The sequence below is a fragment of the Bos grunniens genome, chromosome 15 (genome assembly GCF_055505025.1).
Source record: "Bos grunniens cultivar Pamir isolate PY7600 chromosome 15, Bosgru_T2T1.0, whole genome shotgun sequence".
In the NCBI taxonomy this organism is placed as follows: domain Eukaryota; kingdom Metazoa; phylum Chordata; class Mammalia; order Artiodactyla; family Bovidae; genus Bos; species Bos grunniens.
Window position 1 is genome coordinate 54,102,669 of NC_141179.1, and position 24,900 is coordinate 54,127,568.

Sequence of the window (24,900 nt, forward strand, 5' to 3'; positions counted from 1 at the left end):
AGACATGAAAATGCTGAAAAAGTGGTAAAGCAGATATAAAGCATTATGCTTACTGTGATGAAAGGAGTGGGTCTCTTGCTTACTCCCCTACCTGGAAATAGGCGAAGGCCAGGTGATCCAAGGCATCCTCAAGACTTGCCTCATCCTCTGTCTTCCATTCTCCATAAGAGCCTCGGAAGAGACTGACGGCCTCCTCCAGCCATGGAATGGCATGGTAGTAATCGCCCATGTCATAGGCCACCTGCAGGGAACATAAGTACCATCACTAAAGCTGAGTCCACAGGTAGAGCAAGAAAATAACAATGCAAAAATGTGAGGGGCCTTTGAAACCCAGGAAGGCAAGTTTTCTTTCCAACTCATTTAAGTTAAATATGCTAAGCATCTATTATATACAAGACAATGTAACTAGGTGTGGAGAATACTGAAGTATTCTCACATTAAAAAATTTATATTGTACTTCCTTGGTAGTCCAGTGGTTAAGAACCACCCTGCCAATGCAGGGGACACACCCCAGTCCCTGGTCTGGGAGGACTCCACATGTTGAGGAGCAGCTGCGCCTATGCGCCACAACTGCCAAGCCCATGCTCTGGAGCCCGTAAGCTGCAACTACTGAGGCCCACATGCCCTAGGGCCCATGCTTTGCAACAAGGGTGTATGTGTGCTCAGTCGTGTCAGATTCTTTGTGACCCCGTGGGCTGCAGCCCACCGGTCTTCTCTGTCCATGGAATTTTCCAGGCAAGAATACCAGGGTGGGTTGCCATTTCCTACTCCAGGGGATCTTCCTGACCCAGGGATCGAACCTGCGTCCCTTGCATCTCCTGTATTGGCGGGCACATTCTTCACCACTGCACCACCTGGGAGGCCATTGCAATGAGGGCTCTGCCGCCGCAACTAGAGAGTAGCCCCCACTTGTCACAGCTAGAGAGAGCCCCCACTTGTCACAGCTAGAGAGAGCCCCCACTTGTCACAACTAGAGAGAGCCCCCACTTGTCACAACTAGAGAGAGCCCCCACTTGTCACAACTAGAGAGTAGCCCCCATTTGTCACAGCTAGAGAGAGCCCCCACTTGTCACCGCTAGAGAGAGCCCCCACTTGTCACAACTAGAGAGTAGCCCCCACTTGTCACAGCTAGAGAAAGCCCAGGTGCAGCAGCAAAGACCCAGCACAGCCAAAAATGGGAGGTGAGAAATACGAACCGAATTAACTAGAATACTGAGCAGAATGGCTCAATTACTTGAAAGAAGTATGTATGACGTGCTGTGGAGGCATAAAGAAAGGAGGAGACTTGAGAATTTCAGCAAGCTTCATGGAAGAAGTGCCGCCTGAAGAATGGATATATGTAAGTGTAACTGATTCATTTGCTGTACAGAAGAAAATGGCACAACACTGTAAATCAACCATACTCCAATAAAGTGAAGTCGCTCAGTCGTGTCTGACTCTTTGCGACCCCATGGGTTTTCCAGGCAAGAGTCCTGGAGTGGGTTGCCATTTCCTTCTCCAGAGGATATTCCCAACCCAGGGATTGAACCTGGGCCTCCCACATCGTAGGCAGACTCTTTACCATCTGAGCTACCATGGACGTTATACTCCAATAAAAAATATAGAATTTAAGAAAAAAAATTTAGAATTTAATTAATTAATTTAATTAAAAAAATATAGAATTTAAGAAAAAAATGCCATCTGAATCTTCCTTAAACAGAGAAAAGAATTTCAATGAGCAGAGATTGGGATGAAGGGCATTTTATGATGAGGGAATGGTAGAAACAGAAGCCAAAATCAAGAATGTTCAAGTAGTATTGTGACTATAGTCTAAGGCAAAGCGAAGCAGGGAATAAACATAAAAAGGCTATATGGGCTTCACTAATTAGAGTTGTGACTGTCATGTTTTTAGGAAGATATCGTTGGGAGCAATGTGACTAATGAATTAAATGCATTTATTTAATATTTACCGTGTTTATAATGTACATGGAGATTCCTGCCTTAAAAAGCTTGCAATCAACCAAGGGGCACATGAGTAAACCAGTAATTGTGATACAATGCATTAGACACCTTAATGAAGGTGGACACTGGAATGCTATGAGAGCTCAGTGAATAGCTCTCATGGCTCGTTAAATGTCAGAAAATGGGGACTATGGCAACATGTACTAGACATAGCTCCTGTCTCCTAAGAGCTTACAGTTAACTAGAATACCAGACCTGCAGGTGGAATTTCCTGGAAATTGATGTCAGAAACAGCATGGAATTATAGAGTCACAGATTTGGAAGGCCTCTTGCAAAATGATCTAATTTAGGCATAATTCCCCACAGGCAGAAAAACAGCAGAACCTGGAGATACTGCAATTCTGCTGCCCAAACAGCAAGTTCATTCCTATCCCCCATCTGCCATTAGCCTGCTGTGTTATCTTTCTGGTCCTTAAGTTTCCTATTTGAAAAACATTAATTTGAAGAATAACCAAAAAATGACTGAACTTTTCCTGCTAAGTTAACAATTTATTTAATTAAGATTTCTATGAGGAACTTTAAGTCTTAGCAACATGGCAGACAGGTAACTGAAATCCATCCCTAATCACAAAGACTTAGAAATTTTGAATAAAATATAAAAAGTATTTAATCATACATTTTCTAGAAAGATTGGGAAATATCCAAGTACCAGAAATAAAAGAGAAGCTGAAAATCCAAGTAACAAGCTGATGAGCAGATGCTAAAGCTGCCTGGGATGGGGTGGGTGTTAGTCCTAGTAACCTCCGTACTTAGTAATCTGAGGTTATAATACCCACAGGAGGACAGTACATGAGCCTTTGTAGACCTCAAAAAACTTAAAAACTGGATTTAAGACACACTCATAAAATTGAAACCCATGAAAAACTACACTTTAAGGGAAAGAATTGACCAGAAAAATAATCTATCCACTGCCACAAGGAGATAAGAAAGTTGGTTTGTTTCTGTCTGGTTTCAATTCAGAGAAATAGATAATGGAAACAACCTAAGTGTCCATCAATAGATGAATGAATGAATAAAATGATACACACACACACACATACATATAATTCAACCATTAAAAAGAATGAAATCTTGCCATTTGTGACAACATGGATGTACCTTGAAGCATTATGCTAAATGAAATAAGACAGAGAAAGACAAATACCATATGATTTCACTTACATATACAATCTTAAACAAAAAAGCAGAAACAAAAACCCCCAAGCCCGTAAATACAGGAACCGGATTGCTTGCCAGAGGCCAGGGTAGGGGGTTGGTGAAATGAATGATGGGGGTCAAAGGGTATTAACTTCCAGTTATAAAATAAATAAGTCGTGGGGATGTAATGTAGAGGGGGAAAAAGAAAGGACTCTAAGGCTAGTGATATCACAGAGTACCTGAAAGAAGAAAACCCAAAATGCTATGAAGGGATATTCCCACAATTCTGGGCAGAAAGTCTCTATTTGGCGGGTAGGAGAGGAATCCTGCTAAAAATAAGCTCACAATCAAACATGATAAACTATGTCAGGAAATAACAGACCATGAGCAAGAGTCAACTGACACAACAGTGGAACAGAAGAACTAGACAATTAAGCATTTCAGAAGAAAAGACTGATCTTTAAAATAATCAACAGAGGAGGGAATTGAGGGCATGTAGATAAAACAGACTTGTCTACATGTTAATAATTATCCGCGTTCATTCTTCAACCCAGGTATTTAACCAAGAGAAGTGAACACAAATGTCCACAGAAAGACACATCAATAAAGCAGCAGCATTATTCCAGCTGATGCTGGAGACAGATCTAAGAATTCATCAGCATGAGACTGATAAACAGCTTGTTGTGTATTCAAACAACAGAATACTATTCAGCAACAGAAAGGAATGAACTACTGATAAATGCTGCAGTCCATGGCGTCGCAAAGAGTTGGACATGACTGAGCGACTGAACTGAACTGATAAATGCAGCAACATGGATAAAATGTCACAGATACAAGGTGCTAAGTGACTCAAGAGCACTTACTATTTGGTTCAGGACAGTGGTCGCTTGGTACCTGGGCAAGGGGAGAATAGAAAGGGTTGGGGTGGTGAGAAGGAAAAGGAGTGGGTGTTTGGCTATCTTTACATTCTTTTTTAAAAATCTGGAAAAAAAATCTGAAACAAATACAGCAAAATTTGAACATATATTTCATCTCAATTATAGATAAAATTGCTTATATTATGTGTACTTTTCTTATATTTGAAATGTTTTATCTTTCAAAATAAGTAAATACAGAAATGATGATTGTCAGTGAGACTTTCAGGAAACGACTTAACTGAATTTTCAACATATGGTTTTAGTCTCAGAAAAGCCTCACTAAGGAAGCATATATTGGTACCATATATGGAACTGTTTTAACTGACTTCATTTTAAATTAGCCATGAACATGATGATTGAGCTTGATTCTATTAGGATCTCAGAAGAGGAAAAGTTATATATGGAGAGGCTTAGGGCAACCCACTCTGTGTTAATTTGGAGGATGTAGTCTCAAAACTTGGATTTAGACACAAGAGGCCCACTCTCAGATTGGCTAACAAATACTGCAGGGGCTGGTGAAAATTCACTTTCCTGCAGTATGCATCTTCAAAATTAAAAAGGATTTACTCCATTACTTCCTGGGCAAAGCTAACAAAGAGTATATTGTAAAATAACCTCAAGTGTACTCAAAACTTCTGAACAAAGATCAGTTAAATATCTCATATGGAAGGTTCCTAAAGTCTATTTTCTCAATTTTATAGCAAAGTGGGGTTAGTTCTGGCTGCATCACTTGGCTTGTGGGATCTTAGTTCCCTGACCAGGGATTGAACTCATGCCCTTTGCAGTGGAAGCATGGAGTCCTAACCACTGGATCACCAGGGAATTCCCAAATGGTTTGTTTTTTGGCACTACTTTAATTTAGTATCTCTAAGTGGCTAGGAAATGTTGCAAGGGATTTCATAAAGTCCCAGGAGGCTGAGTTTCCATGATCTTACCTTCACATCACCATCTCCTTTCTATTCCTGCATCCTTTGACCTTGCTTCTCCTTTCCACTTGGCTGTCCATCTACTGGTGGAGTGCTATGGTTATGGTGACCAAAGGGCCATTTTGCCCAAGATAGTCCCATTTTATGTCTGTCAGCCTGGCTAATAACACTTCCTTCACTCTCAAGAGTGTCTTAAGTATGTGATCACCCCAGCTATTATGGAGACAGCATGGGATTCCGAGTTAAAAGACACAGGTTCAAAATTTAGTTCTACTTAAACTTGTGTAACCTTAGGCAAGTCATTTACCCTCTCTGAACCTCAGTTTCTTCATCTTATCTGAAAATGGAGATAATGCCCAACTTCCAGTTTTGCTGGCAGGATTAGAAATATGTATTAATAACAACCATCAGAGTAGAGTGATTTTATCCCCTAGAAAGAAAGCTGAGCAATCTGCCCTCTCTCTGAATACCATTACCTTGCCAACTTGGAAGCAGTCATCCCCGGTGAGGGAGAAAAGTCGCCTGGGACTGTACAAGTCAGTGACAGCAGAGCCTGTGACTCTCTGGAAGACGCCTCGGGCAAGTCCCTTCACATTGAGCATGTACACGTCCTGCAGCCGCATCAGGGCCCTTGCTGCTCCCTCGAGGTCCTCAAAGGCTGGCAGGTCCTGCTCCACCCTCTCATAACCATCCTTGAGAGCTGTGGAGGTCACGAAAGCATCAATCCATCACTCAAAAAACAGGCGGTGAGCATTTGATACAGCAAGGCATCATCACCTTAATTACTATAATCACTAAGCTCGTAATATTTTCATGAGCAAAGATAATGTTTTATCTGATTTTGTTCCCAGGGTAATAAAATCTTCTGAATGAGGAATAAACATTTCAGAGTAAAAACTAAGCATCTTTATCATGTTGTTCCGTTCTGTCTGTCTCCGGGAGTCTTGCCTTTTGAGGGGAAAACTTTTCTTCTTCTTAACTTCCCCAAAGTCGACAAACTTCTTCAATTATGAAAATGAAAGTCACTCAGTCGCATGTGACTCTTTGCGACCCCGTGGACTATACAGTCCATGGAATTCTCCAGGCCAGAATACTGGAGTGGGTTAGCCTTTCCCTTCTCCAGTGGATCTTCCCAACCCAGGGATCAAACCCAGGTCTCCAGCATTGCAGGCAGATTCTTTACTAGCTGAGCCCCAGGGGAAGCCTTTCAAGTACAAAGTAGAGTAAATTAGGAAAGTGATCTTACTACAGATAACACTGTAGTGGCAACTTAATAAAACAGAAATTAATAGACAACTTCACTTTTACACATATGTAAATGGGATGATATAACCTATAGTTCTTCACAGGATTGGAGTGAAGATGAAATGAGATAATGGAGACACTTCCCTGGCAGTCTAGCAGTAATGACTCCATGTTTCCACTGCAGGGGACACGGGTTCACTCCCTAGTCAGGGAACTAGATCCCACATGCCATGCAGTTTAGCCAAAAAAGCATTTAAAAAAAAATGAGATAATGGATACAAAATTGCTTTATAATTATAATTGCATAAACATATTAACAAAAGAACCTAGTTCTTTGTAACAGAGCTAAGGAGATCAAGTAATACCTACCCACTTTATTATCCTTCATCACATCCCATCAGAATCTCTCTCCTTTCCACTGAGTCAGGAGATAGAATCTTCTCTTACCCTCCAGCCCTCCTCCTCATTACCTCGGATGTTCTCACTGGCCTCCAGACTATGTACCACATTCTTCCAGTCAGACTGTAGGCGTTTGATGAGAGTAAATGCAAGCAGAGGGTTAGACACAGGGGTTGCTGAATCTTCATGTAAAGATAGCACCTTGTGATAGAATCTGAAAGAGAGGGGTAGAATGACCTCACCCACTGATACAAGCGCTCTACCAAGTGAAGGCACATTTAGAGTAGCTAAAAATGAAATGCTGAACCCCTTGAGACTCATGTAATATTCTAAGCAACACGAACAAAGAGGATGAAAACTATCAACACAACAAAAGTAGGTTCACTCATTTGTTCCTTCAAGTCGGTCTCCATTGGTCAATCACTATATGTCAGGCATCATGCTAGATGCTCAAGACCCAAAGGCAAGAGAGGGTGGAGCTCTCAAGGAGGTTACAGATAAGAAAATCTTTTTTTCTTTCATTATTCTATAATCAAAACTTAGAATCTGATAGAAGCTTAAAAAACATTGTTGAATTAATTACGATAACAGTGGTATGTGCTATGAGAGAAGAGAGCATATAATGCTATGAAATGCTCTGGCAATCTGTAAGCAGGGCACCTGACGCAGGTGGGAGTTAGACAGTGTAAGGGAGGACTTTACAGAGGATACGGCACCTAATCTGAGTTGGAAGGACTGGTTAAAATATTGATAGCTACTACTTATTGAGCCCTTACCATGTACTAGGCATCCTGTTCAGTGTTTTAAACATATTGTCTTATTTAATTCCCCCTGCCCCAACTGCTCAGAATAGATATTATCACACACGTTTTACAGAACAGAAAACTGAAACAAGGCTATGCTGTTGGTAAACAACAAAGCCAGGAGTGAACTGAAGCCTGGCTGACTCTGAAGCTGGGGTTCTTGACTGATTTTGCCATACTGTTTCCCATGGAGTCAGAACAAAGAAGGGAGGAGAGTGGGTTTTTTGAGTCAACAGGGACCAATGTATCTAAAGGCGCAGAGGCTTGACATATATTTAATCATTCAGTAAGTCATTTTCTAGAAGTCAAACTCCATTCTGGAAGCTGGGGATAAAAAGGCAAGATAGGGTCCAATGATCAAGAATTTCATGAACAAGAAAATAGCTGATTTCTCATCACTTTTTTTTTTGGCCACATCATGCAGTGTGTAGGATCTTAGTTCCCCAACCAGAAACTGAACCTGGGCCATATCAGTGAACCAGGGAATTCCCTCTTATCACCCTTTTCCTAAGTTCAATATATATTTATGAATGAATATATATTCATTCATAAAGAATGAATGAAATATATTCTTCTATGAGCTAGGTACAAAATTTTGAATAAGACAATAACCTTGATCTCAAAACATTTGAGATCACAAATAATTACATTACAACCCCAGATGCAACCCCAGATTTAAGAACAAAGCTTAGAGGAAAGTACACAGATCTGCCACAGCAGATCACAGTAGGTATCACAGAGGAGATAATAAACTGAGACTGATGGGTAAAAGCAAATAATGAGGAAGGGAGAACGAGGTCTCCTTCCAGGAAGGCAGAGACAGTTCAACATGTGTAAAAGTACAGAGAGAAGCAGTACGGAAATTACAAACCATTGAGTATTGCTGGAGCACGCAGTGTATTAGGAGGATGGGGAGACTAGACTGGAGAAGCAAGGAGTAACTCAAAGACCTTGCTGAGAAATCTGGGTTCTGCCCTGAGTGCAATTAGGAGTAGCAAAAAGTTTTAAGTGAGAGTGGGATGGACTATGATATGTTACATATATAAATCTGTAAGAGGGTGAGGAGAAGGGGTTAGAAGTGGCAGGGTTACTATCAGAGCAGAAAGACCAGTTAGGAGGCCATTTCAAAGCTGTAAGCAAGAGATAGGACAGTCTGAACCAAAATAGTGATGGTGGGGGCAGAGAATGGAATGGTTTCAAGAGATATTTAGGAAGCAAATCATACAGAAACTGGTGAAGATTGTAATGGGGAATGAACAGGTGGGTTATTCAGCACGCTGCCAACCTTTCTGGTTTAGCAACATTTGCAGTAAAGGGGCAGAAATGTAGGGGCCAGAAGTGATGATCTTTTTCATTAATTTCTCTCCTCCTCAATGTCCTATAAGAGTGTTCCTACAATTAAGAGAGAAATGTTTACTTTCCTGGCATACTATGGTTATCCCATTTCTAATTCCCTACTGGGATTTATATTATTGAAACTTATTAGTTACAGTAAGGCAGACTTAAGAGTTCTAGTCCTGCCCTCTAAGACGTTTTCCCTTTGTTTTAAACATTATTTTCAAAAACAATACAATAACAACAGTAGAAATAAAAGAAAAAGTGTGTGTGGTGCAAAGTGAATGTATGAAGAGCATGTGAGAATAGAAGAATTTTCTGGCCAGAGTGGAGGACTTCAGTGAGTCGAAAGGGATGGAAGTGAGGAATAGAGGGAGTGGTGGGGTGGGGGGAAGGTGCAGGATTTCAATCCCTTGAAACAGTCTGACTTAAGGAATTCTCAAGGGTGAGGCCTCAACTATAAACACAGCCTGAAACAGAATAGTTGCTTTGGGTAGAGATGCTTCTAGTGAGCCAAATATTCAATTCAAGCATAAACTAAGAAAAATAGTCTGCTTCTGGGTGCCCCAGGGAGGAAATAGGAAGCCTGTTAAGTCCCAGGATATCTCTGATCCCCAAGACAAGGGGGGTTTAAAATTAAACCTACTCAAGGGTTTTAAAACTAAACCAGCCTCCAGGGTGTAGGACTTTTTTTTAATACCCATTATTTTCTGCTTCAGCTCCATATGGAACTACTTAGTGAAAGATATTCCACTGCTAGACGAAAATACAAGCAGAGACTCAGGCTTGAGTTCAGACTGAAGGGTAAGTGTCCAGGGACAACTGAGGCTGAGTGGCAGGGATTTTACAAGACAGTTGCATGGAGAGGAGCTGGGAGGAGACGTGAGAGGTATCCTACCCAGCCTCTAGCTATCCCTCAGTTTCCTCTCCTATAAAATGGTAAACCTGGTCTAGTCTAGAAGATCTCTATGGATGCTTTCGGCACAACCATTCTGTTCTTTCTTTCCAACACCTTTTCCACAACCGAATAAACAAACTCCTCATCTGGTGCTTGAGACCTAATGTATTGGGTTGGCCAAAAAATAACATCTTGACAGAAAAACCTAAGCGAACTTTTTGGCCAACCCAATATAACAAGCCTTGGAGGAAACTGAGGTGCAAAGGAAGCACGGCAGAGGGGTGAAGATCAAAGGTACCATCTCCTTGTTCTCTTCACATCCCACTTTGTATTACGGCGTCAATTTATTTAGGACAGAGGTTTGATCTCTACTGAAGAACATAATTCAACATTCATGTACGTCATCTTTCTGTCACACAAAGAAAAAAGAAAAAACCTATCAACAGATATCTGAGGCTGGTTTGGAATCCAAACGTTGGCCCTGTGCCCAGCCTCTAAGCCAATAGCTGGTTTTTAGAGACCGAGTTACTGGACGCTGAATTCAAACCTCAGGGTTTCCTAAACAGCTTTTTTGCTTTAACAAATGCTGCTGAGAGTGGAAAATCAGATCCTTTCCTTCAAGAATCTGCACATAAAAGCTGCAACCCAATCCCTGCATTAAACATAGCCTGGGACAGGTTACCCAACCGCAATACATGGGCTGTTTTAATTCAATATGTTTTTCCTTTGGAATTCAGAAATGGCTTTGTCTCAGTTCTCCTGAGACATTCTGAATGCTTAATTCCTAGCATAGAAGTCATTGCTGACGATACTACTTTCTAAATCTTAGTACTTTTTAAAAACTGCAACAACAAAAGAAGCTAGGGGTTAACTATCTAAATATTATACGATGAGTATACATAATACTATATTAGTACATAGCTATATATATTGTAACTAGTATAATTTTTATTCATCAATTTGGGGTAGGGAGTATAGTTTCAATATCAAAAAATATTTAATTTCTAACTAGAAATTCAAAGAATTATCAACTTAGACCCCTTAGAAATAATATCTCAAGTTACATTAGATCACCAGATTGCAAGTATAGGAAAATGAGCAGGAACTGCCAGAATTCTTGTTTTAAAAAGCAAATATTTCACCAGGTTTTAGAGCAGTGACTAGAGAACAGACAGTCTCTAAGTTATCAAACTAAGCTTTCTGGAATTAAATGTTCATAAGTCATATGGGAAGAGACTCTAGAATTTTTCTGAGTCTTTCTTTTTTATTATCTGGGCTCTCACAATCCTAGCTACTGTGTAGAACCAAAAGTTGTGTCTAGCTTCACCAGCAAGTCTTAAACAACAATAATAAAGAATTAACATTTGTTGAGCAATTACTACTTTCCCTTATATGGTAGTTAATGTTTCCAACAAACCATGTTGGTAGGTACTATTTTTATCATCATTTTACAGATTAGGAGACTAATTCTTAAAGAGGTAAAGGAACTTGCCCAAGGTCAGAGCCAAGCATTCTAACAAACGTTACATTCCTGAATCCAGACTCTTAACCACTATGTACTCCAGCTGCCCATTAAACCTCAACAGCTATGGGGCTTGGTCAGCATCCTGGCATATCATACAAAGCAAGCAGTAGGGACATTATAGCGTGATAGAAAGAAACAATCAAAGGAACTATGTCCTAGTCCTAGCTTTGCTACTTACTTTTTGCTGTTGTTTAGTCACTAAGTCATGTCTGACTCTTTGTGGCCATATGGACTGGAGCCTGCCAGGTTGCTCTGACTGTGGGATTTCCCAGGCAAGAATACTGGAGTGAGTTGCTACTTCTTGCTCCAGGGGATCTTCCCAACCCAAGGATCGAACTGGTGTCTCCAGCATTACAGGTGGATTCTTCACCACTGAGCCACCAGGGAAGTCCTTGCTACATACTAGATTTTATAATCTTGGATTACAGTACTTAAATTTTAGTTTTCACACTTTTAAATGATTTCTCATTTGCTTAAAAGAGTAATACAAACCTGTTTCAAAACACTGTGTGAGAGAGAATCAAATGAGATAAGGTTTGTGCAAGGCCTCCAACCGTGACAAGTTTGTGACAATGACAATGGTGAGAAGATGGTAAAGGAGACCAGCATGCAGGTTGGAGGGGGGAATTCTAGCCAGCCACTCTGATCAACATCTCTAGCTCGCTCTTTTGACTCTATTCCCTATTAAGCCTGGCATCAGGATTCTGACCCCCATCTCAATTTGAACCACCCAAATAAAGAGATTAGTAGTATGAGAACAAGCACACGGGCAGCGGGGAGCATGGTGGTGCCTCAAATCAAAGGAAAAAGTCTCCTCTATTTCCACCAATGAACGTGGACTCCAATGAATATGGATTATGAACAAAATGAAATTTTTTTTTTTTTGGTCACACCATGCGGCTTGCAGGATTTTAGTTCTCCCTATCAGGGATTGAATCCTGGCTCCCACCAGCAGAAGTACAGAGTCCTAACCACTGGACCATCAAGGATTCCCCAAATTAAATTATTTTACTCTGTAAATATGGGTCCACAGAATACTAGGCAACAATGCTACTCCAAAGAGTGACAAGAATTATTAAAATTATCATTTATTGTTATAATTGGGCTTCTGAGGTGTTGCTAGTGGTAAAGAATCCGCCTGCTAATTTGGGAGACGCGCAGGAGACTTGATTTCGATCCCTGAATCAGGAAGATCCCCTGGAGTAGGAAATGGCACCCCACCCCAGTATTCTTGCCTGGAAAATTCCATAGGCAGAGGAGCCTGGCGGGGTATAGTCCATGGGCCGCAAAGAGTCAGACACGACTAAGCAACTGAGCACAGCAGATTATTATAATTAATACACACTTATATACACTATATAGTATATGTGTGTGTGTGTGTATTATCAAGCTATTTTTGGTCACACCATGCACCTTGTGGGATCTTAGCTTGTGAGATCAAACTAACAGTAAATTTAAACAGGCATACAACTGCTTATATACAAGCTACATGCTTAACAGCATGTACCAAATTACATTATCATTCAGTTACCACTGAGTCACAAACAAGATCTCTCCCACATACTTCCTCACACTCACTGACTCTTCTACATGGGCTCTTTCACATAGCCATAGTGGCCCTCACACCTTCTTCCCATATGCCCTGGAAGCAGTATTACCACCACATACACTCACTCATAGTTTTATAAGCAGCACACTGTGAGATAACCCTCTGTTGTCCCAGCTCAGCTGAGGGTCACGGGCTATATATATAGCATTAAATATTCAAGTAACTATATGGTTACACCCATTTCTCACTTTGTGAGTTTCTCAGTTTCCCAAGAGAAGGTGCACAGCACATATTCATACCATGGTGTTATATCCACTCATTTATCTTTCACTGTTTGAGAGAGTCAATACATGATTACAGTGCCTCAGTGTTCCAAGTCTTACAGTAGAGTTTGTTGATTGTATTTTCAGTTTCAGTTCAGCTGCTCAGTCATGTCTGACTCTTTTCGACCCCATGGACTGCAGCACGCCAGGCCTCCCTGTTCATCACCAATTCCTGGAGCCTACTCAAAGTCATGTCCATTGAGTCGGTGATGCCATCCAATCATCTCATCCTCTGTCGTCCCCTTCTCCTCCTGCCTTCAATCTTTCAAAGCATCAGGGTCTTTTCAAATGAGTCAGTTCTTCGCATCAGGTGGCCAAAGGATTGGAGTTTCAGCTTCAGCAACAGTCCTTCCAATGAATATTCAGGACTGATTTCCTTTAGGATGGACTGGTTGGATCTCCCTGCAGTCCAAGGGACTCTCAAGAGTCTTCCCCAACACCACAGTTCAAAAGCACCGATTCTTCAGCGCTCAACTTTCTTTACAGTCCAACTCTCACATCCATACATAACTACTGGAAAAACCATAGCTTTGACTAGATGGACCTTTGTTGGGAAAGGAATGTTTCTCTTTTTAATATGCTGTCTAGGCTGGTCATAACTTTTCTTCCAAGGAGCAAGCATCTTATAATTTCATGGCTGCAGTCACCATCTGCAATGATTTTGGAGCCCCCCAAAATAAAGTCTCTCACTGTTTCCAATGAAACATTTCCCCATCTATTTGCCATGAAGTGATAGGACCGGATGCCATGATCTTAGTTTTTGAATGCTGAGTTTTAAGCCAACTTTTTCATTCTCTTCTTTCACTTGCATCAAGAGGCTTGTTAGTTCTTCTTCACTTTCTGCTGTAAGTGTGGTGTCATCTGCATATTGATATTTCTCCCAGCAATCTTGATTTCAGCTTTTGCTTCATCCAGTCCAGCATTTCTCATGATGTACTCTGCATATAAGTTAAACAAGCAGGGTGACAATATACAGCCTTGATATATTCCTTTCCCGATTTGGAACCAGTCTGTTGTTTCATGTCCAGTTCTAACTGTTGCTTCTTGACCTGCATACAGATTTCTCAGGAGGCAGGTTAGGTGGTCTGGTATTCCTATCTCTTTAAGAATTTTCCACAGTCTGTTGTGATCCACACAGTCAAAGGCTTTGGCATAGTCAATAAAGCAGAAGTAGACGTTTTTCTGGTTGATTGTATAGCAAAACAATATTGGCTGAGAATCTATTAGTGTGTGCTACACTCAGCATCTCCAACCTCAAGTATGGTTTTGCCCAGTGGTTTTGTTTTCCTGCTGTCAAATACGTTCATACACATATACATCTCAGTGACAGTATTTAGAGTTCTTATGTGTGTGTAAAGAGAAGACATCTCAGATTAACAATCATGATATTACAGACTCCAGGCTCTTAGAGGACAGGGTAGGTTCTTGTTCACCATTCTCTTCCCAGTGCCTGGAACAGTGCTTGGTTCATAGAAGACACTCAAACATATACGGTGAATGAACTGATCAACCTGAAGCATTATTCCTATAGAGACCTGGACAATTACTAGGCATGATATCCATAGGGTCGTGCCCCCCAGTCACAATGACATGTAAATCTCATACACAGTCACAGAATGTCCCCCCATACTAAACATCAGTTCCCTGGGTCACATGGTCAACACACGTGTGGCTACAGTGTCACCGTATTCTCTCCGCTTCACTCTCTCAGGGTCGCTGTGTCTCTGTAACAGAGAATCTGGGGGCTCACACAGCACCTTGTGAAGCTCTACTGCGCCCCGCAGTCGCTCCACCGCAGGTTCCCACAGCGGACCAACTTGGCGGTGTGAGGTTGGATGGGGGTGCCGCTGCGTGTGTGCGAGGCACGGAGTCTGAGGTCCTACGCAGTGTGACACGGTGTCTCGGGGTGCCCCTCAGGATGACGATAGCTCTGGGGAGTCATACTGGGCCACGGTACCTTGGTCTCCGGGTTGGACACCGCATCCGAAGTCCCAGCAGGGTGACCACGAACCTGAGTTACCCCCGGCCCTGCGGGACAAAGTCTGGGCCTCGTCCGTCCTCCGAGACTCAGTCTCTCCGGCTCACACCCCGCCCCCCGGTCCCCTCACCTGGTCAGGTCCCGCAGCCGCGCCTCCTCCCCGCGCAGGTAGCGCCGCAGCAGCCCCAGCAGCCGGCGCTCGGGCGCCAGGGCGCGCGCCACACTGGTCAGCGCCGAGAACGTGTCCCCGCGCGCCGCGACCTCGGCTGGGTCCCCTGCCCGGAACGCCAGCACCGCCAACAGCGCCGCCAGCCGCGCTGCGGGGCCCATCGCCGGCGCTCGCGCGCGTCCTCTCCGAGCGTCTCGCCGGGCCCTGCTCTCGCCGCTCCGCCCCCGCCCGGCCCTGGGCCCCGCCCCCGACTCCTTGCTAACCCCTCCTCTCGCTCTCCACCCCCGACCTTCCTGCCCCTCGGACTGCATGTGGGCTGCGTGCAACCTCAGTGTCCCCCGCCGTCCCCCAATCACATCCCCGGGGAAGCATTTCCACTGTGCCTATTTCACACTTGGGGAAATTAAGGCAACGGGCGTGGTGAGGAATGAATTCATCAGTCTATGGCTGTACAACGTCATTCAAAAATATTCACTCCCTGGATCAAGGGGTGGAAATACAGAAACATCCCTGGATTCTGATGGACAAATCAGGAGAGTAAACGTTGTGGTATGGTAACAGCGGTGTGAATAAAGAGCTGTGACAGACCAGGGGGAAGGAAAACACTTCACACAGGACCTGACGTCTGAACTATCTCCAAAGATAAGTAGAATTTTGACCGGAGGTAAGGAGGGTGACGGCCATTAGGGTCAGTGCGTGATAAATCTAGGACCCATGCAACCAAAACTTCTGGGGTCCTGGGTCATTGCTCTGCAATACATACCCATGGTCATTTAAGCAAACAAAAGTATTGTTAATCCTACTACTTACCCTTTCCCCCTCTTTCCCAGGCAATGTTGATTCACTCATTCATTCATTTAACAAATATTTAGCACCTGTTATACTGCAAGGGCGGGATGGGCTTTCCTGGAGAAGGTACTTACGTATACCAAGGTTTAAAGATGGAAAATAGTTTGAGTTGCAGAAATGAGAAATTCCTTGGAGCTGGGACTGTCAGATTGTGAAGGGGTTTTGCATGTCATACTAAGAAATTTAGGCTGTTTACTATGAAAATCCAGTGGAAACCTTTTCTTCTTTTTTTAACCTCCGTCTCACCTCCCTCTGCATCCCACCAGTGGAAGTTTTTAAGGGCATTAATAGTCGTCCAGTGACTCAGCAAGGTGAGGGAATAAAAGCCCAGTTATTTAGGCCCAACATGAGACAGCTCTGACAGGCTCTAGTCCTCCTGCCACATAGACCAAGGCTTTGTCAAGCTTCTTTGACCTCTTCCTCTGCCCTTTCTGCTTTTCCTGTGCTTTCACAGACCCTGATCCCTAGCAATATCTTGCACTTCAAGCATCATCTCACCATCTGCTTCTGGAGAACCCAACCTGTAACGGCAACACAATCAACATACACAGCTGATAAGTGTAGAGCAGTAACCTGAACCCAGGTGGTCTGGGTCTGGGTACCGTTTTCTTAATTGCTACCAGAGGCGGATTTACCATGAAGCTTTTTGAAGCTTAAGCTTCAAGGCCCCTAACTTACACAAATCCTTTCCAACAGCCTCAGGATTGAGGGGTGGCAGAACCCAACATTATTTTCTTATTGTTATATGTATTTATATATGTTATATGTAAAATTTGCAAAATAAAGGTATTTTAACCACAATTGTTTAATTTTTCTCTCTCCACTCTGACTTCCTCTTTATCACACATCCCCTTATGGTGGCAATGTTGGAATGGCTAAGGGTCTGTATTTGCAACTGAGTAGTCATCTTAGCCTGCTTTTTGCTCATAGAAGGTTGAGCATTGTAGTAGGAAGAATAATGGCCCCCCTCCAAGATGCTAATGTCCTGATCCCTAAAGCCTGTGACTATGGTGCCTCACATAGCAAAAGGAAATTTGCAAGTGTGATTAATTTAAGGATCCTGAGGTGCCCCAGTTACATATTCACTTACTTGACATCAGTATGGGCTCATGAATTTCATTGAATGAATTATAATTCATTACTTGCTTATTTTGAAACTCAAATTGCCCTAGAGTTGGCCAGTGGTAGCCCCTTCAATCTGGCTCCTGTGTCCTTTTGATATGTTCCCTTTATTCCTTGAGGACTTCCATACTTTATTACTTCCAAGATATTCCAACTTGTCTGTACTTTCCCTTCTCCTGTCCTGGAATCAAGCATTCGCACCATGAGCCCTGGTTCCTTGTATTCAGATACCAAGATCTGGGTGCTAGGTGTGCTCATTGCAACTGGAATGTCTCTGCTCCCAGGTCCTTTTGGCAGACAGAACTAGATAATTATATATAACTTTGTTAAAATTAAAAATTGACATATATGTAAAATTGAGATATAATTTACATACGATATATAAAATTGAGATATATATATATTGAGATATATATAAAATTGAGATATTTGAGATATATATAAAAATTGAGATATATATATAAAATTGAGATATAATTTATATACGATAAAAATCCACATTTTTAAAGTGTACAATTCATTCATTTTCACCATAGTCACAAGGTTGTACAACCACCACCACTATTTAACTCTAGAACATTTTATTCACCCCCCCAAAAAAATGCCCATTAGCTGTCACTCTATCCCCCTCCCATGTGACAAACACCAATCTACCTTCTGTCTATATGGATTTACCTACTATAGATGCTTCATATAAATAGTTTCCCTTGGATATTATTGAACAGTAAATGAAATTATTTTCTTAATTTCACTTTTTTAGATTGTTCAGGGTTAGTATATAGAAATACAATTGATTTTTGTATACTGATCTTGTATCCTGTGACTCTACTGAAATTGCTTATTATGTCTAATCGTGTTTTTGTGTGTAATCCTTATGATTATATACATGAAAGATCAAAACATTGGAAAATGAAGTTTATTTCCTCCATGTGAATCTAGATGCTATGTCTTTTTTACTAATTTATCAACACTTTGCTAGAACTTCCAGTGTAATGTTGAATAGAAGTGACCAGAGAAGATATCCTTGTTTTATTTCAGATCCTGGAGGGATAGGTTTCAGTCTTTCACCATTAAGGATGATGTTAGCTGTGGGTTTTTTGTCAATGCCTTAACTAGGTTGAGGGAGATCTTTTTCTGTTCCTAATTTTTTTAATGTTTCTGTCAAATATGTTTTCTGTACCTTTTGAGATGATCATGTGGTTTTTATTTTTTGTATTAATATTCTGTATTATCATGATTGATTTTTGTTTGTTAAACCAACATTGTACTCTGGGATAAACCTTGTTCTTCGTTGCTGGATTCAGCTTGCTGTTTGTGCTTCACTGAACTTCTCACTTTGGCTTTTGTCAAATCTGGGAAATATCCATGTATTATTTCTTCAAATATTTCTTTTTCAAAATCTTCTGGAATTATGATGACATAAATTAGGTACTGCATCATAGGTCATTAAGGCTGTGTTCATTTTTCAAAAATCTTTTTCCCTCTGTTTTTCAGATTAGATGATTTTAATGGATTTATCTTCAAGTTCAGTGAGTTGTTCCCTTATCAGGTATATTCTGCTGGTGAGTAAATTTCACAATTTTTTAGTTTGGTTTTTGTATTTTCATTAGGCTCCTGTTTATATCTCTTCTTTCTTGACATTTTCTACCTTTCCATTCACTTCAAGAGCATTCACCTTTACTTCTTGGAGCATTTTATAACAATCTTCAATCATTTAAACATTTGTGTTATCTTTTCCTTGACATTTGTTGATTGTCTTTTCTCATACTAATGTAGATTTTCCTGGTTCTTTATATGCTGAATAACATTGGATTAAATACTAGACATGTTGAATGTATGCATGCATGCTAAGTTGCTTCAGTCATGTCTGACTCTTTGCAACCCTATGGACTATAGCCCTGCAGGCTCCTCTGTCCATAGGGATTCTCCAGGCAAGAATACTGGAGCTAGTAGTCATGCTGTCCTCCAGGGGATCTTCCTGACTCAGGGATTGAATCCATATCTGTCTTATGCATTAGCAGGCATGTTCTTACCACTACTGGGTTTCCCCAGTGGCTCAGATGGTACAGAATCTGACTGCAATGCAGGAGACCTAGGTTCAATCCCTGGGTTGGGAAGATTGCCTGGAGAAGGAATGGCAACCCACTCCAGTATTCTTGGCTGGAGAATCCCATGGACAGAGGAGCCTGGTGGTCTACAGTCCATGGGGTTGCAATGAGTCGGACATGACCGAGGAACTAACACTTTAACTTTCATACCTCTAGTTACCACTAGTGCCACCTAGGAAGCCCCAGACATTTTGAATATTATGTTATAAATGTCTAGATTTCATTTAAATCTAATGGATAATAGTAATTTTTTTTTTTTTTTTTTTGCTGTTTGTTTTAGCATGTAGCTCACCCAGTTTGATTCAGAAGTACTGACCTGCTTCTGTGGTTCCAAAATGTCATCCAGTTTTCAAAGTTTCTGCCATGTTATTCAGATTTGTCCAAGGTGTACGTCACCCAGTGGCCAGTTTCAGATCTGGACAGTGGTCTATTCCATACCCAGTACCCAAGTACATGGTATGCTATTTGGCATCAGACTGATGCTTGCACAGTTCAGGGGTGAGGTCAGAAACTATGGGCTGTTCTCCTGAGCTCCTCCCTCTCTTGTGATTTCTGATACTTTCCAGTCTTTTGAAACCCCCACTTTTGAGCCCTCTGGCCAAAAAAGTTGGAGGTTCAGTTCCTCTTCTCTCCTGTGTATTTTTCATGTGTCTGGGCCCCAGTCACAGGCGGATAGAGGGAGGAAAAAATTCAACAGGGGTTTACCCCACCCTACTGGGATTGTTGAAAGAAAAAATTACAGCATTATTTTAAGTGGTTTTAATGTGCGCGAATAGAATACATAAGATAACTTAAGTGCCATCTATGGGTTCGCACAGAGTCGGACACGACTGAAGCGACTTAGCAGCAGTAGCAGCAGCAGTAGCAGGCACTCACTACCACCACTTCCATTGTGGCCCATCACTGCAGGATTGCCTGGTGGGAGGGGTGCAGGAGGACGGAGAACAAAAGATAAAAAACAAGTGGATGTTACCCCCCACCCAGCCCCTCCACATCAATGTGAGGGTCCTCTTTCCCTGTTCTTGAGCCAGAGCTAGAGGGCTTCCCCTGTAGCTTTCCCAGTCCTCAACCTGGGGTCCACTTACAGGTTTAAGGCTACTGAGGATCAAAAAGAGGAAACTCACTACCAGTTCAGCAGTGCTTCAAATTCTGGCCTTTCCCCACAGTCTGACTACAGAGTCCTCAAATGCCTGCTCTATTCTGTTTAGATTTTATAGCTGCATTCAGTGGGCAAGACATCTTCCAACAAACAGAATTTCCTACATTATAACATTTTATTTTAATTCTGCATCACAGAGAACTTTAAGTCACTCTAAATAACAACAGGGTTCCAAGTCTGACTAAAGCCAAACTGAATTTTAACTAAATTATATTACAAAGACAAATAATTATGTGACAATAGAATTGATCTTTTCCAAGGGAGCTAAGTTTGTGAGGTTCAATTTTTGTTCCTGTTTGGTATTCAGCAAGGTGTTTTTGTTTGCTTTTTGACTTGCATTATTACACAATTTCTATTTTGGAATGTTAAAAACTAAAAAATGATGTTAGCGTTAAAGAAATGTTACTATTATTTTAGTTTTTTTAAGTGCAAAAATAGAAAGTTAAAGAAGAAATAAAAGGATCGAGGAAAAGATCATGACTTTCAAAATAAATATCAAGGCACAGAAGAGAAAGGCTTTCCCAGAAATCATCATCAGCTTCATGTCATGCCACTCTCCCCTGCTCACTCCACACCAGCCATGTTGGCCTTTGGCCTTTTCATTTCCTGCTCCTGCCAACCTCTTTCCTGATTCATGTGTAATTTCTGACTAACTCATTTCCTCAAGAATCTTTCATTTGCTTGCAGATTAGGGTCAAATCCCCCTAATATTCAAAACACCCCTATATTTTCCCTTGGTAGCACTTATTACAATTGTAATTTCTTTTTTATATAATTCATGTCTATCTATTCCACCAGAGCATAAGTTTCATGTAGGCAGGGCTGTGCTTAGCAGAGTACCAGGCAATCGTGGGAACTCATTTAAAAAGAATGAATAGAGCAAATAGAGCATTCAAAATAATCCTACTCAAGCTGTTTATTGAGGGTTCTCTGTGTGACGGTCCTTTGCCAGGTCTTTTCTAATATTCATCTCCTTTATCCTCACAATAAGCCTATAAGGTATGTATTGTTCCTTTGCATTTTATGGTTGGGAAAACCATAGTTCATTGAGATTAGTGATTCAGCAGCAAGATGGCAAAGCCTGAAATTGAACCCAGGGTCTCCAGTTCTCAGCTGAGTACTCTTTCCACTACATCATTACTTCAGGTGCTCATTAGCTCCTGGCTCAGTCTCCCTTCAAGAAGCGTTTCTGGGACACTCATGTCTATTCTCTTCTCCTTTGTGTTATGAAAGGATTAAACCAATAGATTGATGTTTCTACAAGTGTGGTCCACAGTACATCTGCTCCAGAATCGTAGTGGGGAAAGTGGATGTGCTTAGAAGACATAGTGCTGCCAGACTCATCGAATCAAAATGTAGGAGAAGGGGAGGCGAAGTCCAGGACTCCTTTTTAACAGGCTCATAAGGTGATTCTTGTGCACATTTAAGTTGAGAACGCTACCTTAGGTGATTTCCAAAGTTCCCTCCAGCTCTGACAGTCTTTTCTTCTAAGACATTGAATTTGGAGGCCAGGCTTCTATAGCCCTATCATATTTTCCAGAGCTGTGAACTCAATACGTACTGTTTTTCGTAAATGAATACATTTGAATTTGGAAGACAGATTCAAGTGCCTGCTTGGGTATTTACCAGCTGTGATTCCTTGGGAAAATTACTTCACCTCTTGAGCCTTAGAGTTATCATCTTTTAAGATGGAAATAATAACAACAACCCCTATTTTGGCTTCTAGTAGTTGGTGTGGAAGATAAATTAAATCATGTTTTTCAAACCTCTTGTGATTCCAAGTTGAAGAACCACTACAGGTATAAAATAGACACCAAGAGAGGTTACTTCAGTCCTTCAAATTTGCAGATGGCTGTTATAGCTCTTTCAAATGGACAGAATAGGGAGTTTATTCTAACACAAAACAACCACTACATCTCTGAAAATTTCCTTGAAAAGACCCTACTTGCTTTTTTATAGAAATCTAATATTTTTTAAGAAATCTGAGGTATTCCTATAGCGCCCCCTGGTGAAATTTAGAAGCCAATTCAAACCCATAATCCTTGTCAAACACTTGCTGTTTGCTTAGAAACAAGATTAATTTCTCAGTGTATGTATCTCTCCTCCAATAGATTAGGAGATTTTTTTTTTTTAATTTATTTATTTATGGCTATGCTGGGTCTTCGCTGCTTTGCACGGGCTTTCTCTAGTTGTTGTGAGTGGGGTCTACTCTTTGTTGCTGTGTAAGGGCTTCTCATTGCAGTGGCTCCTCTTGCTGGTGAGCACAGGCTCTTGGTGCGCGGGCTTTGGTAGCTGCAGTGCATGGGCTCAGTCGTTACAGCACGCGGGGTCTAGGGCATGCGGGCTCAGCAGTTGCGGCTCACAGGCTTAGCTGCTCCATGGCTTGTGGAATCTTCCTGGACCAGGGACTGAACCCGTGTCTCCTGCATTGGCAGGTGGATTCTTATCCACTGTGCCACCAGGGAAGCCCCTAGACTAGGGACTAGCTTTTTGTGGAGCGTCTCTTTGTCCCCAGAGCCTACCACTCATCCATTCATTCATTTAACCATTACTGAGCATCCGTTGTGCCAGGTGCTGTTCCTGGTAACCAGCAATACAGCAGAGGAGCCAGATGACTTCCCTGTCCTCGGAGTCCTTATAGCAAGGATGAGAGACAGACAAGTAAACAGTCAAGAACAACAGTGACATATGCCATGTAGGGGGAGGTCCAAGGAATTATGGTAGCCACTTGGCTAAAAACCAATGAACAGTTTTGAGAAAAAAACACAGCACATGGAGGGATACATGGCAAAAGTGAGGCATGAAGTAAAAGCAGGAGCCAAATGATGAAGGGCCTACTCTTAAGTTTACTTTTACACTAAGGTCAATGGGAAGCACCTGAACAGTTTTAAGTAGAGGAATGATGCAATTAGATTTTTGTTTTTTAAGGATCATTCTGACTATAGTGGGAAGAACTGATTGGAGGAGGCAAGGCCAAGGTAGAAAGACCAGTTAGGAAGCTGCTGCATAATCCAGATGAGAAATGAATGTTTAGTTAGGAGGTAGGTGTACATGGGAAGCTTTAAATGTATGGGTAAAATTCCATTTCTTTCTCTGAGTGGTAGATACAAAAGTACTATATTCTTTATATTTTATACTTAGGTTACATAAATTCTTTAGTATATATGAAGCTATTCATTTAAAGTCAAAGAAGGGGATGACAGAGGATGAGATGGTTGGGTAGCATCACCGACTCAAATGCACATGAGTTTGAGTAAACTCCGGGAGTTGGTGATGGACAGGGAGGCCTGGCGTGTTGCAGTCCATGGGGTTGCAAAGAGTCGGACATGACTGAGTGACTGAACTGAACTGAACTGAAAACTGACAAAATAATACCATATGTGTGCGTGTATATATGTACACATAGATAAATTTAAAATTTTGGAAGGGAAGGACACAAAAAATTCAAGAGGAGGATGGCCTCTGAGAAGGCAAAGTAGACTATAAAGACAGCCATGCTTTCTGTGCTGGTATCGCTCTCGCAAACATGGTGAACGTTCCAAAAACCCGTCGGACTTTCTGTAAGAAGTGTGGGAAGCACCAGCCCCACAAAGTGACACAGTACAAGAAGGGCAAGGATTCTCTGTATGCCCAGGGAAAGCGGCGTTATGACAGGAAACAGAGTGGCTATGGTGGGCAGACTAAGCCGATTTTCCGGAAAAAGGCTAAAACTACAAAGAAGATTGTACTGAGGCTTGAATGTGTTGAGCCCAACTGTAGATCAAAGAGAATGCTGGCTATTAAGAGATGCAAGCATTTTGAGCTGGGAAGTGATAAGAAGAGAAAGGGCCAAGTGATCCAGTTTTGAGCTTCATATTTTGTTTTATTATGAAGACAATAAAAATGCCATCAATAAAATCCTCTTATTTAAATAAATAAATAAAGACAGCCATGATTCTTATTCCTCCCTGTATCCACACCCTTTATGGTGTGAGCTTGCATCTCCCTCCATTAAGGAGTCAATTTCCCCTTATTATTTTCTTTAGCCAATGAAATACAACAAAAGGGACAATGTGCCAGTTTTGAGCCTAGGCCTCAAGAGACCTTGCATGCTTCAGTCCTGTCTTTTGGAACCCCATGCAGGCACCCATGTGAACAAGTCTGGGTTCACCTGCTGGAGCATGGCAGAGCTTGGCCGACCCAGCTGAGACCATCGTGAGCTAACCAGCACCCAGGCGACTTGACTTGGCAGCTGACCTTCATCTGATAAGTGAACCCAACTAAGACCAGAAGAACCAGCCTGCTGATCCCAGTCCAAACTTCAGAACTGTGAGATATATAAATAATTGTTTTAAGTCACTAAAGTTGTGGGTAGTTTGTTTTGTGGCAAAAGTTGACTGTTATAGAACTGGTGTCTGAAATGCTGCTTTAAAAATTAAAAAAACCCAAAATTCATGGCAATGGCTTTGGGATCAGGG

General features: G+C 41.7%; 2 protein-coding genes and 1 long non-coding RNA gene across 16 annotated transcripts in view; 2 read left to right on the forward strand and 1 right to left on the reverse strand.

Moving 5' to 3' along the window:
• P4HA3 (prolyl 4-hydroxylase subunit alpha 3) overlaps positions 1-15,401 on the reverse strand; it is a 72,386-nt gene extending 56,985 nt beyond the window's left edge. For 5 of the 14 annotated variants that reach the window (XR_015142169.1, XR_015142170.1, XM_086340746.1 and 2 more), the window contains exons 1-4: positions 15,167-15,401; positions 6,697-6,839; positions 5,458-5,681; positions 92-241 (exon numbers count right to left, since the gene is read on the reverse strand). Coding sequence is in view for 10 of the 14 variants with exons in the window: in XM_086340746.1 (XP_086196872.1) it covers positions 92-241; positions 5,458-5,681; positions 6,697-6,839; positions 15,167-15,366 (717 nt within the window). In the remaining 4 variants the exon portion in view is untranslated. Of the gene's footprint in view, positions 1-91; positions 242-4,001; positions 4,033-5,457; positions 5,682-6,595; positions 6,840-15,015 lie in introns of all 14 variants that reach the window. The other 9 variants (XR_015142171.1, XM_086340750.1, XM_086340751.1 and 6 more) reach the window with 7 other exon arrangements.
• Positions 15,402-15,732: 331 nt separating this feature from the next.
• On the forward strand, positions 15,733-24,699 carry LOC147358250 (uncharacterized). Its single transcript, XR_015142181.1, has 3 exons — positions 15,733-15,869; positions 18,671-18,738; positions 24,566-24,699. It is a non-coding gene; the product is annotated as an uncharacterized LOC147358250 (long non-coding RNA).
• Positions 23,941-24,366, forward strand: LOC147358251 (large ribosomal subunit protein eL42-like). Its single transcript, XM_086340777.1, has one exon. It carries the CDS (start codon positions 23,970-23,972, stop codon positions 24,288-24,290), a length of 321 nt encoding a protein of 106 aa, XP_086196903.1. The 5' UTR covers positions 23,941-23,969; the 3' UTR covers positions 24,291-24,366.
• Positions 24,700-24,900: the final 201 nt, after the last annotated feature.